Source organism: Toxorhynchites rutilus, chromosome 1 (assembly GCF_029784135.1).
Source record: "Toxorhynchites rutilus septentrionalis strain SRP chromosome 1, ASM2978413v1, whole genome shotgun sequence".
In the NCBI taxonomy this organism is placed as follows: domain Eukaryota; kingdom Metazoa; phylum Arthropoda; class Insecta; order Diptera; family Culicidae; genus Toxorhynchites; species Toxorhynchites rutilus.
Genome location: NC_073744.1, coordinates 15,428,958 through 15,441,349, shown reverse-complemented (window position 1 = coordinate 15,441,349; position 12,392 = coordinate 15,428,958). Strand labels below are relative to the sequence as shown.

General features: G+C 39.9%; 3 protein-coding genes across 3 annotated transcripts; 2 read left to right on the top strand and 1 right to left on the bottom strand.

The window, feature by feature from the left end:
* Positions 1 to 25: 25 nt before the first annotated feature.
* Positions 26 to 1,830, bottom strand: LOC129762025 (WD40 repeat-containing protein SMU1). Its single transcript, XM_055759990.1, has 2 exons — positions 1,679 to 1,830; positions 26 to 1,607 (listed from the first exon to the last, which is right to left on the bottom strand). Exons 1-2 carry the CDS (start codon positions 1,702 to 1,704, stop codon positions 104 to 106), a joined length of 1,530 nt encoding a protein of 509 aa, XP_055615965.1. The 5' UTR covers positions 1,705 to 1,830; the 3' UTR covers positions 26 to 103.
* Positions 1,831 to 10,327: 8,497 nt separating this feature from the next.
* On the top strand, positions 10,328 to 11,110 carry LOC129778242 (ribonuclease P protein subunit p20). Its single transcript, XM_055785024.1, has 3 exons — positions 10,328 to 10,681; positions 10,741 to 10,909; positions 10,970 to 11,110. Exons 1-3 carry the CDS (start codon positions 10,454 to 10,456, stop codon positions 11,086 to 11,088), a joined length of 516 nt encoding a protein of 171 aa, XP_055640999.1. The 5' UTR covers positions 10,328 to 10,453; the 3' UTR covers positions 11,089 to 11,110.
* An 85-nt stretch (positions 11,111 to 11,195) lies between these two features.
* LOC129778251 (transmembrane protein 203) lies at positions 11,196 to 11,735 on the top strand. The gene has a single exon (XM_055785036.1). The coding sequence runs from the start codon at positions 11,196 to 11,198 to the stop codon at positions 11,649 to 11,651; it is 456 nt and encodes a 151-aa protein (XP_055641011.1). The 3' UTR covers positions 11,652 to 11,735.
* Positions 11,736 to 12,392: the final 657 nt, after the last annotated feature.

The following is a 12,392-nucleotide window of genomic DNA, read 5'->3' as shown; positions in this document are numbered from 1 at the left end:
GAAAGAAAATTCCTTTGAGTGTCACAATACTTTTTTTTTATTTCACACGTCATTCTTACAATCATAAGTTAGTATTATCCTATCAAATCAAACGCTGTCGCCTTTATGGTTTCCACATTTTCAGGAGACCATCCTCGCTATACGTGGCCAGCAAATTCTGGTGGGGGTGATGCGTCAAACCAATTACGTCCTTCTCGTGTACATTCAACGTTCTTTCCAGCTTACCGGATGTCACTGAGAAGCAGTACAGCACAAGATCTTCTCCGGCGCAGTAAATGAACTCTCCTCGAGGTGAAATGGTAGCGCAAATAAATGCTCCCCCTTCTCGCTTACCGGACGAGAACGAACGAACAATTTGGCCCTGCATATTCATAATCACGACCGTGTTGGAGCGATTGCAAACAACGAAATGCTCTGGATTCTTCGGTAGCATAAGCACTGAATTCACGGCCAGGTCGTTTCCAAGCGCTTTAAAGGTTGAAATACATTCAGTTGTTTTGAGGGACCAAATTTTAACGGAACCATCGGAGGAAGCACTGAGCACATTGTGTCCGTCCGGAGAAAATATTGCCTCATTCACGAACGATGTATGACCACGGAATTCCTTCAGCATTTTACCCGATTTTAACCCATACAGACGGATGAGATGATCGAAAGATGCTGTCAAGATTTGACTGTTATCACGGGAGAATTGCAAGCAGGTAACACCCTTGGAATGGGCTTTTTCGAACCGACGAAGACACTGTCCCGTTAACAGCTTCCACACCTTAATTTGACCATCCTGCGAGCCTGTGGCCAACATTTCTGAATCTCGCGAGAAAGACATCGCCAGCACTGCTTGCTCCATCATCATGAAGTTATCCTGGGCCTGATATTTTAAATCCTTACGAATCTTTCCGGTTGTAAAATTCCACACCTCGATAAATCCATCCACACTCCCAGTGATCAGATATTGACCGTCCGGAGAAAACAACGCACACTCCACGTGACTTTTCTGACCGAACTTGATCTGGCGTGAGAGCTGCGTAGGATACATCTCATCCTCTTGATCCCTGATGGCTGCCTTACCACGGAACAAATCGATTGTTGTCCCGGGCGGCAACAAACCCTGATGTTGCTGCCATTTCAACGCCTGTCCCAACAATGCCAGCAATCTCGACGAGGGCACAACAGACACCTCCCCGGCCAGCGCGGTTGCAATAGCCGCTCTTCGTTTCTCTTTACTGCCACCTTCCGGATAGGCTTCTCTCGGATCGAAATATGCCCTCTGAAGCATATTTTCCAAGTGTATATATCGCTCGGCCTCCTGTTGCTTGAGCATGATCATCGGATCGGTTTGCCGCAGCAACGACCTAGCAGCACCCAGCTCTCGCAGTTCGATAAGCTCAAGCACAACCTGCTCGTACAAATCTATCAGCTTTTTGTCCGGAAGTTTTAGCGATTGAATTGCCTTGAGCACCGTATCCCAGTGACCGTTGTGGATGTCGGACACAAAGCCCTCGACGCTGTCCACTGTGTTCAGCGAAACCCCGGTTTCTTCCTGCAAGGTTTGTAGTGTTTTGTGAAGATTTGATTCCTTGAGGTACTGCTGGATCAGACGAATAACGCTGTTGGTGAAGATACGGGATACGTGTGATAAGCTGGTTTGAAAGCTTAGAAATTTGAAAGAAATACGTACTCAGCGGACTCAATTTCGATAGACATTTTAAGGGGTAATCAGCGAAACAATCCACGTTTTGTTGTACAAATATTCCGGGCAATATAAATGCGATATACTGTTTTAATGTTTATGACAGATTCGATGTAAATAAACAAAACAAGAATGAGAGGCATACGTAGAAGGGATGCCAGATTTCTTTTGTTTTCAAAACAAGAATCTGTTATACACAAATAAAGTTTCTTAACTGTATGATAGTGTATAACAGTTAAAAATTGAATATAATACCAGGAACAGACATACAGCTGTACTAGCATTGTACGTGTACAGCGTTGTACGAGTACAATCGTAGCAAGACAGACACACTTTGGTTGTTCATTGCACCGCATGTCAAACTGACAATCAGAAATTGGACCAGTTTTCACCACATATTTCAATGAGAAAGGTTTTTATTTAGCGTCCAAACTATCATACACAACAAACATGTCTCCAATCTGAGCTATACTTATGACAGACATACAGCTATACTACCGTTGTACTACGAAAATTGTATGTCTGTCACTATGTACAGCGCTAGAACCATGCAAGCAACTCGGTACAATCGTTGTACCTGTACCGACCTATTTTACCGCTGTACATGGCTACAGTTGTACTGAGTGCAGCGCCATAGACGGTTAGTGGTGGGTAGCATGAACAAACCGAATCAAAACATTTGGTAAACGTTCTTTTCATTGACTTTCTCTTGAGTTATTAACTCAGATTTTAAACTTGTTTGCTATGTTTGATAGTTTGAACGCTAAATAAAAACCTTTTTTATTGAAATACGTGTTGAAAATCGGAAAAAATTCTGATTGTCAATTTGACATACGGTAAATGTACAACCAAAGTATATCTGTCATGGTACGATGGTACCTGTACAACGCTAGTACAGTTGTATGTCTGTCCATGATATTATTAACACGAGTGGAAGCCGATGAAAAGAGTGTTAACCAAGTGTTTTGATTCGGTTTGTTCATGCTACCCACCACTAACCGTCTATGGCACTGCGCACAGTACAACTGTAGCCCAGGGTTCTGGCAACCCTATCCCAACCAATGCAAATTGAGCGTACACTGGAGAAAAACTTTAGTAAATACAGCTACCAAATCTTTAGTAGTAGAAACATTTGTAAAATGTACAAATTTTTTGTAAATATTACAAAAACTTTGTTAAACTGATGTCAAATGCAATGTACACCCATACCAATGATTCGTACATTTTACTTCAAAGCATGTGTAACCTTGAGTATTTTTATTTCTGGCAACTGTGTGATACAACCACCATTTCTCTAATGGAAGCGAAGCGATACGGAGGTAAACATTTGGTTGTATTATGGTTCATTTTACCTAAATATTTTTCTTCTTCAGCCTAAAATCGTAGAAATCCATAACAACGGTTTCACGCAGCCGTAAGTGTTTAGATACATCAGAGGCCAAAAACGGCGGATGTCGCCGTGCACAATTGATTGATGACCCGATTATTGTTTGATTTTTCCCCTTATTCTATTATCCACAGATCGCAAGCAACAGCAGCAATGGATCGCCTCTCGATCGATTCTTTGTTCCAGGAAACGATGGATATCAGTTGGGTCAATCGTGCCGTCAGCAGCAAGGAAACCAACAACAACCGTTTTACACTGAGCAATCAACAGCTACCGATTCGGACAACATCGACTCGGATGGAAGCAGCAGCAACAGCGCAGATTGTCGGTGTTATTCCATATACTGTCTGCACTAGCTGATGAACGATATGCTACGGCGAAAGTACACAATTTCAAACACATCGTCACGATAACATTTATTCTATAGCAGTACTTGGCGACGGCACCCAGCAAAAACCATCATCATCACACAGAGATCCAAATCCATCGTCGACACAGCAGAAAAAAAGCCTAGCGCCAAACCGAGTCAACTGCCCCTACTGGCATGTTCCCCTTGGACAACAACATCAGCATAGGATCGGAACACAACAGTCCACTAGAGAAAACTGCGATCTCTTCGAAGGTATTGCATGACAGATTCCACCGTGAAGAAGTGTTTTTCTGACATCGAACTCTAGGGGGGAGGTATTGGAAAATCGAAAATAATCACAACCAATGTGCAGCGGTTCTAAGCATGTGGCTGAGTAGAGAATTTCTTATCAAATTTAAAGAACAAGTACTACCAATTTTGATCCACAATGATCAATCCGCATGTCACTGAACTGAATTATTTTTTCACTATGCAGCTTCCATTTGGATTTCCAGTAAAAATAGGTGTATGCTCAATTATTTTTAAAATATTTGGCACTATGTTACGCAATTCGTTCTATTTTATAGAAATACCGCTGTTCTATGTGTTGAACGCGGTTATCATATTTGGCAACGCATTCTAATAAGACTCCCGTGACCAGTGTGAGCCACATCAAAGAAAGCGAAGAGCGTACGGTATGCATTATCGAGGTTTACTGTTTCGTTGTCCCGTTCGAGTACGTACGACGTGGTGTCAATTTCCGGCGTCAAATCATCTTCGAAGATAAGAACGAATTGATGCAATTTGCGAACCAGCAAAGTTTCGCAAGTGTCCGAAAAAGCACACTTTTGAGTACTGTAATACCCAACTCGCTCGCTAAAAGCATGCAGGAAAAGCTTTTCAATATTTTATAAAAATAAGAATAGAATAAGAATATTAATAAAAATAAAAATATTTTAAATAAAAATTATATTGAACCAATAGAGGTCCAACAAATTAGCCATTACTAAAGCCGAAATTGAGCCAACATTGGACTTACAAACCATAGTTTTGTTTGACATTTGTATCTACCAATTTTATTTCGTAGGATCCCAGCAAACATTAAATCGTATAATTTTGCACGTGCCAAGTCTTACAAGAAATCCGAATAAATCATAATCGCATATAATATCAATCAAAGTATGTGTCGTGTATATTTGAAATCGCATAAAATGCAAAAACTCGATTTTATATACCATTATCAAATTAAGTCGCAATTCGGTATAACAAACATCAATTTTATGATGTACATTGTCGTAAAATATATTTAATCCGCATCATATGCGTATATTACGCTGATGCAGTTTGTGTGTCGTATAAGCGTATAATTTAAATCGATTCAGTACTGTAGTAAATCGTGTTGCATGCTGAAGAAAATCATGAAACAGTAAATCATATTAGATCCTAATAAAGAACATATTACATCATATTGAAATGTCAATGAAATTCTGATGCACTCGAAAGTTTCAACCGCTGTTGAATTAAATTTCAGATAGCCGCGCGAGATAGCTGGTGGATGATAATCCAGACGACCGGAGTTCGAACCCACATCGGAGCAGTTTTCACCAAACATTAATCTGTGCCATTTTAAACATTCATATTCCACGCCCAACACAAGTCAATCAAACAATTATTATTTCAACAAACATAAATACTCATATATAAAAATGGCGATTCGTGAGGCTATAATAAACATTTCACGAAAATATTTTGCGCCATTTGTTTTTTTTCTATGTCTGTAATAAATCGTATATGAGTATTGCAAAAGTCGCTATTATAGCCGGTCAAAGTTGCATATTCATCCAAACAAATTCGGTAAGCATTTGCCATGTATGTATATGGCCTCCACTTTTGCATGCATATGCTAGTTAGGCGCATTATATGCCAATCAAATTTTAGGGCATATGATGTTGTATATACGCTTGTTATGCGATTTAATGTTTGCTGGGATGTACCAGTGTTGCAGTGTAGGCAGGGCTCACGCCAAGGCGCTTGCATAAATGTAGAACAGGGCTCACGCCAAGGCGCTTGCATAAATGTAGAACAGGTGAAGCAACATCATCACTTCAATAAGAAGGGGATTACGGTTTGTGGAGCGGGGGTTGTTTGTTTTGTTATTGCTAGGATATGCCATTTTTGCATTTTCACATGCAAGAGTAGTGGATATGAGAATGAAATTCTACAAAATCATTCTTTCTGTTTCACATAAATTCGCGAAACCCGAACATAGTAGGCATCGTTCGAATAAGCGTCGTAGCAGGTTGTAGAGAGCCGCCGGCAGCGTTCTGATGCTGTTTGTAAACAATACCGACAGCATTTCCAATATGGCTGAATGTGCATTTCATATGATTGTTCCACCTGGTACATACAGAGGCACCTTGGCTCACGCTAAGGAGGGTCACGTATTGTTTAATGTTTGGAGTCATATATGTTAATATTTGATTACGTTGGATAGTTTCCTCTGACAAGCGATGTTTGGATACCAATCCGGAAGCTTTCTTGGCGATTTGAAATTAAAATCACTGCTGGATAATCGCGCGGAGCACTTCATTTTTAATTTTAGGTTATGATTTCTATGCTCATGATTTTCTATGCTGGCTACAAAAAGACGGCCATCTTAGCAGTCCCTTGCTGTAGCCACGCTGTAGTTACGGCGGTGAAACAGGTCGGTACAGGTACAGCGATTGTACCGAATCCGCGTTGACGGCATTGAGCTTCGTATTACGGAATGGGGGAGTAGGCATGACAATATGGGTTTGCAGAAGAAACAAACACACTTTTAAAATAAAAATTATTAATGAAAATTATTTTTTCCAAATCAAATGAGTACTCTATCTAATTGAAAATCACTTTTGCTTGCAAGTAGTGGAAAAATATTATACAAACATTGTTTCTAAAGATAATTTTATATTATATAGTAAGTTTTGGTGAGAATATCTGAAAATTCATAGAAAATAGTTAAAATTAGGGTCAGAACAACATACTTCTAGTAGGTAAATAACACCACGAAAAAAAAAATTCATTCAAATTTTAGCAATTAAAAACTGCCTTGGGGCCGAATAGTCAGATAGAGAATAGTTGCCCTCATACAAACTAATGTCGTATCGAGATGTCGACACCATTCCGCCGTAAACGCGAATTGCTTGCATGGTTCTAGCGCTGTACATGGTGACAGACATACAATTTTCGAAGTACAACGCTAGTACGGTTGGCTCGAGGTTAAAGGCTGATTTAGACGATGCCAGTCAGCGCTCTAGTTGAGGTATCCAGTGAACAGAGAACAGACACTCTGTCCAAGTTACTTGTACCAGTATCGAACAAGTAATTAGCCTCTAACTTGAACAGAGTGTCTGTTCTCTATTCACTGGATACTTCAACTGGAGCGCTGACTGTTTTAGACGATGCTAGTCAGCGCTCTAGTTGAAGTATCCAGTGAATAGAGAACAGACACTCTGTTCAAGCTAGAGGTCAATTACTTGTTCGATACTGGTACAAGTAACTTGAACAGAGTGTCTGTTCTCTGTTCACTGGATACTTCAACTAGAGCGCTGACTGGCATCGTCTAAATCAGCCTTTAGTGTTACAATTTGTTATCATAGTTGTCATAATGGGGATGTTGTAGTCTCCAATGTTTTGTACATGTGTCCGACACGGGATATTTCTTTTTGGGATGCAGCTGACCATTAATCAGCAGCGCCCCCCTAGTCTGTATCCCATATCTAGCGTGGTGCGTCGGGTGCGTCTCTCACGAATCGAGGAATCCAGATTGCTCGATTGCTCGATTGTACGTTAACCGAAGAAAAGAAACAAACAATTTTGTTCGCTAGAAGCAGGCGAATTCCAACGAAGCAAGGAGGAATCAATATAACCACACCAATACTAATTCTATGTAGTTGTTTGCTTTCACGATTACATACCATTCATACGACCACATTTCCGCATCCAATGTGTCGAGAACAAGTTTTATTGAATTGGAAATGGAAAAAGAAGGCGATCTTGTCCGTGTGCCCCTTTTCGATGGATCTAACTGTTCTTCGTGGAAATTTCAGATGTTGGCTCTACTTGATGAGCATTTGCTTATGGAATGCATCCAGCAAGAGGTACCGGAAGTAGAGGAGCTGATAATTAATCAAGAAACACGGCTGTGGAGGAACGGAATATCAAGACGAAGGCTTTGGAGAAAAGTCGGAAGAGAGATAAAAGATGTCGATCGTTGGTGATCTCCCGTATTCACGATAGTCAATTGGAATATATTCGAGACAAGTTAACCTCGGAAGCGATTTGGCAAGCACTTCAACGAATTTTTGAGAGACGAAGCATAGGGAGTCGACTGCATTTGAAGAAGAAACTAATCACTCTTCGGCAGGACGGTGCTAGTTTACAGGAGCATTTTCTCAAATTCAATCGGATAGTACGTGAGTACAAAGCCACAGATATTAGCATTGCTGAACTCGATATCGTGTACCATTTATTGTTGTCTTTGGGCCGTCATATGCAACGGTTTTGACTGCCATCGGAACGATGCCGGAAGAGACGTTAAAACTCGAATTTGTTAAGTGCCGTTTACTCTACGAGGAGACAAAGAAAAGAAGTGCGGTTGTCGAAAATATCAAGCCGAATACACATTCAGCAGAAGAAGAACAAAATCAAATGTTTTGGCTGTGGCAAGGAAGACCATTGAGTTGCAGATTGTTCCGAGAAGAAAAATGTTAATGAATCGAGAAAATCAAACGCATATTACGGATCTGACGAAAAGGCCTTGTATTTTGATGTTGCAGAAAAACATTCAAAGAAACAGAAGTGAATTGGATAATCGATTCAGGATCGTTGGAACATATTGCGAACAACCGCGGTTCGTTTGAAGGATTGATTTCTTTGCAAAAACCCATTGAAAACGCAGTTACGAAGCAAGGAGAATCGATCATCGCGAAGCATCGTGGTGCTATTCGCCTGCATTCTGTAGTTAATGGTGAGTCGATTCCTATAGTTCAGATAGACGTTCTGTATATTCCGGAAGCGTGTTAATTTGTTGTCGGTGCGAAAAATCGAGATGAATGGACAGAAAGTAGTGTTCGTTAATGGTACAGTTAGCATCGAACGTGAATCGGACGCTGTCGCTATTGGTAAACGACGCGGAAAACTGTACGATCTGAATATTTATAGAGAAGAAAAATTCGAAAATAAATCGTCTTTCTATTCGTGTTGTCGTGTACCAAAAGAACTACAGTACGCGAGAATAGACGGTCAACGTAAGTGTTGGAGTGTAATGTATTTTTAAATCAATTTATTTTCATTTAATGAGATATTATCTTTTTTCCCCTCCTGATTATTGAATATCTTTTGACATTTCTATTGGATTCTTCTTGACAACCAATTTGATTCTACCCGCATGGCCCAGGTAAGGTATCCTTTGTCTTATTTTTTCGGAACTCGACAAATCGTCCGAAATTCGTGCCTCTACACTAGAATACTCCCGGTATTTGCGGTATTTGCTTCATTCAGTTAGCCCAGTTAGGCCCATAACCTAATGGGTGAATTAAATACGGATTAATCAAAAAATAACAGCGAACGATCTAATGAAATATCGGAAAGTTTAATTACACGAGTGGTCTTTATAGGGGTTATTAGGCAAGTGAAGAAAATTCTGTTTGTAACAAACGGAAGTGTTGATATGGTTCGCAACAAAAAAACTACTCATATTGGATTGAATTGGCTATGGCATTTTACATCTCAATACAGTTGTATGTCTTTCAATGGTATTACGTGACGTGACGTGTATGTAACGTTTAAGTTGTATATGAATCGCGTATTAGGGTAAATGATCTTGGTTAGTTCGATTTTGGGTGTTTTCACGCAACTGGTAAATGAAAATCGGTTTTTCTTCATGAAAATATGATCAGGGCGAGTATGGGTTTGTTGAAAAGTCTCTAGTTGCTAATACCACACATATGGCGTTGTAATTATTCAAATTTTTATGTATTTTAACGATTTTCCTCAAAGAGAAATTATGATCATGGTTTGTTCGAAAGAATGATCATGGTTTGTCCGGTTTAAGAAACCACCATTTTTGAAAAAATGGAAAAAATCGAATTTTCAAGTAGATGTTGCATTTCCCATTGCTTGAGTTTACAATCTTCATATTGATCCATTTATAATTTAGGATTTCTTAAGAATATTGCCTTTTCTTTGGCATTTTGAAAGTGTTCACCACAACACATTCAACACAGAGAAATTTTATTTCTGCTATGCGCGAAGGACACCATAAACAAAACAAACAAACTGCAGCGCGCCAAGTGGTTGCCATAGAAATCATGTGAAAAAACCAACATTAGCGAATCGGACCACTCATGATCAGAATTGAAGTCATCTAAATGCATTAATTACATGGTTTAGCTATGTAAATCTGACACAGCGGTGTGCAAGCATGATGTTTACAATATTTGTAAGTGTATCCAGAATATGTCGCCGAAACTACGCCTCGGTACCGAATAATCATCTGGTGATTGATTAAAAGTTAGCTCAAATGAGGGGCGTATTGACACCAATAGAAGGTGAATTTTATAATCCTTCAAAACATGTAAATTCGTGAAAATTTACTATAAGACTACTGTAAATATGAAAAAGACTATTTTATTTATATGTTTTAAAAACATTTGAATAGCTGATTTGACACAGGTGCGCTGAACTAGAGCATTCAAAAGAGTGGACAAACCATGATCATATTTTCGACTGGACAAACCAAAATCATTTACCTCATCATATGTATTTTACCTTTTTTCGAACTCTGCTGGCCGATAGCAAAAATAATTGGTTGAAATTACCGCATCATGTGTGAACCAGGCTGAACATGAAGTTTGAAGTTTCATACGCTCTAAGTTTATTTGTAAACATCGTCTCGCTGTTTTCGGTTCCGGAGATTGACCCTGTTTTTTCGAACAAGCATCGTTTAGGAGCAAATCGATGAGATTCATTTTCATCCGTATGTATAATGTCCGAGGGAAACCCAACTGTTGAAGGGAATGCTGCTGCAGTGAAAAAGTCCAACAGCGAGAGAGGACCTAAGGGTAGCAGCACGAACAATAAGAAACCTGGAACCACGGAATCCGGCAGACCGGGACGTAATTTCAGCGATCGACACGTTGTCAAGAAACGGGCTCTGCCAAAATACTACACAAGAGTGAATGATATTTATGTGACCTATAAATCGGATTTTACCGTACGGTGATGAAATTACGGAAACGATGATGAGAAATTATGAACTTTTTTATATTTCAGTTTCAATTCAAGCGTTGTTTGGAATTGTTGAATTCTCATATAGGAGAGGTGTTTCTTCACTGCACCGGCAGAGCGATCAATCGTGGGATTAATCTAGCATTGAAGCTGAAAGAAGAATATCCCGACGCTTTCAACTTCGAGGTTAACACGTCCACCGTCACTGTTACTGGTGGGTATTTCTGGGATAGGTACGTTTGGCAGAGTTCCTTATAACAACGTTTAATTGCAGACGATATACATCCCCTGAAAGATGATGATGACTTCGGTGAACAGCGACGAATGAATTCTTGTCTACATATTCGACTGTATAGTATGATTAAACTAAAGTCAACAAATCCAACTACATAAAGCCACAATTAAATTTGAAAATCGTCATATTTATCTATATTTCAAACTAACATTTAATTTCTAAAACAATTGCAACCATTGCTAAAATAGCCCCTTCACGTAGAAAAATGGCTGACGAGGTGGAAATAAAAACTTACTTTAAGCTGGTGGACGTGGTCAAGTGGATTGGCATCACACAGTTCGAGATACTGATGAATCTGCTCGCGTTTCTCGTGTTCAGTATAATCCTTACGGTGAAGGCCACAACCGGGGCCCTTGCCGGACCGATTAGCACCAGCGAGTGGTTGGTTATATTTTCGCCACTGTTCTGTGGAGATTTCTGCAACGCGTATTTCTGTGTCATCGTTGGCATCCGCATGTATCTGGGCAACAAACACCGGCAGGCAATGCATCGACTTTCGTGGAGTATCCATTTTCTGCTGCTTACTGCTGGGTTTAAGTATTTGGTGTGCATGAAACTGTCCGGCCAGAGTGGACTCGAGTATAGCGAGGTGTTTTCGCCAATTTTTGTCCTGCTGCAGCTGATTGCGGTGAAAGCATGTCAATTCAAGCAGCAATCGTGATGCGGTGAAGAGGATGATAGTGGGCTGGGTTTGTGCACTTGGGACTTTATATCGCTTTGAAAAATATATGTTGGTGATAAGTTATATCATTGAGCGCACTGTTTTTTCTTTCCATTTCGCAGTCCTTTTACATTTTTTGCTTGATTAGTTAACCTATTTTGATTCACATGTGTTTTCATCATCATTTGGTCGATAACTCGAAATTTTTAATAACTCGAAGTTTTTAATTTTGCGACTTACTCCTCTCGGACGTAACACTGACCATTTGATTCTAGTTTTCTAGCCTGCCCAATTTAAATTGGTTCGCTGCAGAGAAGAACGAAGGGTCGACGTTCCGTCTTTTGAGAAAGCAAACTTTCCCAAAGCTGTTGTCACACACAAAGGATTTGCTCGATACAAAGGAAGGAAGGAAGGAAGGTATTGAATTAGAGAGACTTTAAACTCTGAGAGTTCATTCGTCTCTATATACAAAGGAATAATGGAAGATAGATATCACGGACAGTGGTGCAATTTTGTTCGATGCAGACACCGCGTCGATTTTCATACTGTCTGGTGGGGAGTGCTTCTGTATCTTTGCACATCATTGTTGCATCTGTACTGAGGTGTTTCAAGTCTGCGACGAATGATCTTTGAAGTTTACAGCCTCTCAGCAATTCGAAATGAAATCGTCCTAAAAATGCAGATTTTAAAAACTTGTATTTTTGATTCCAATGAAAGTGTGTATTCCCGTTTGGTTTGGAT

Excerpts from the sequence above, each read along its gene's own strand:
- LOC129762025 (XM_055759990.1), bottom strand. The coding sequence starts at position 1,704 with ATGTCTATCGAAATTGAGTCCGCTGA. Across the intron at positions 1,608-1,678 it reads ATCGAAATTGAGTCCGCTGA|CGTTATTCGTCTGATCCAGC; the intron begins GTACGTATTTCT and ends CTTCACCAACAG.
- LOC129778242 (XM_055785024.1), top strand. The coding sequence starts at position 10,454 with ATGTCCGAGGGAAACCCAACTGTTGAAGGGAATGCTGCTGCAGTGAAA. Across the intron at positions 10,682-10,740 it reads CCTATAAATCGGATTTTACC|TTTCAATTCAAGCGTTGTTT; the intron begins GTACGGTGATGA and ends TTTATATTTCAG. Across the intron at positions 10,910-10,969 it reads GTCCACCGTCACTGTTACTG|ACGATATACATCCCCTGAAA; the intron begins GTGGGTATTTCT and ends GTTTAATTGCAG.
- LOC129778251 (XM_055785036.1), top strand. The coding sequence starts at position 11,196 with ATGGCTGACGAGGTGGAAATAAAAACTTACTTTAAGCTGGTGGACGTG.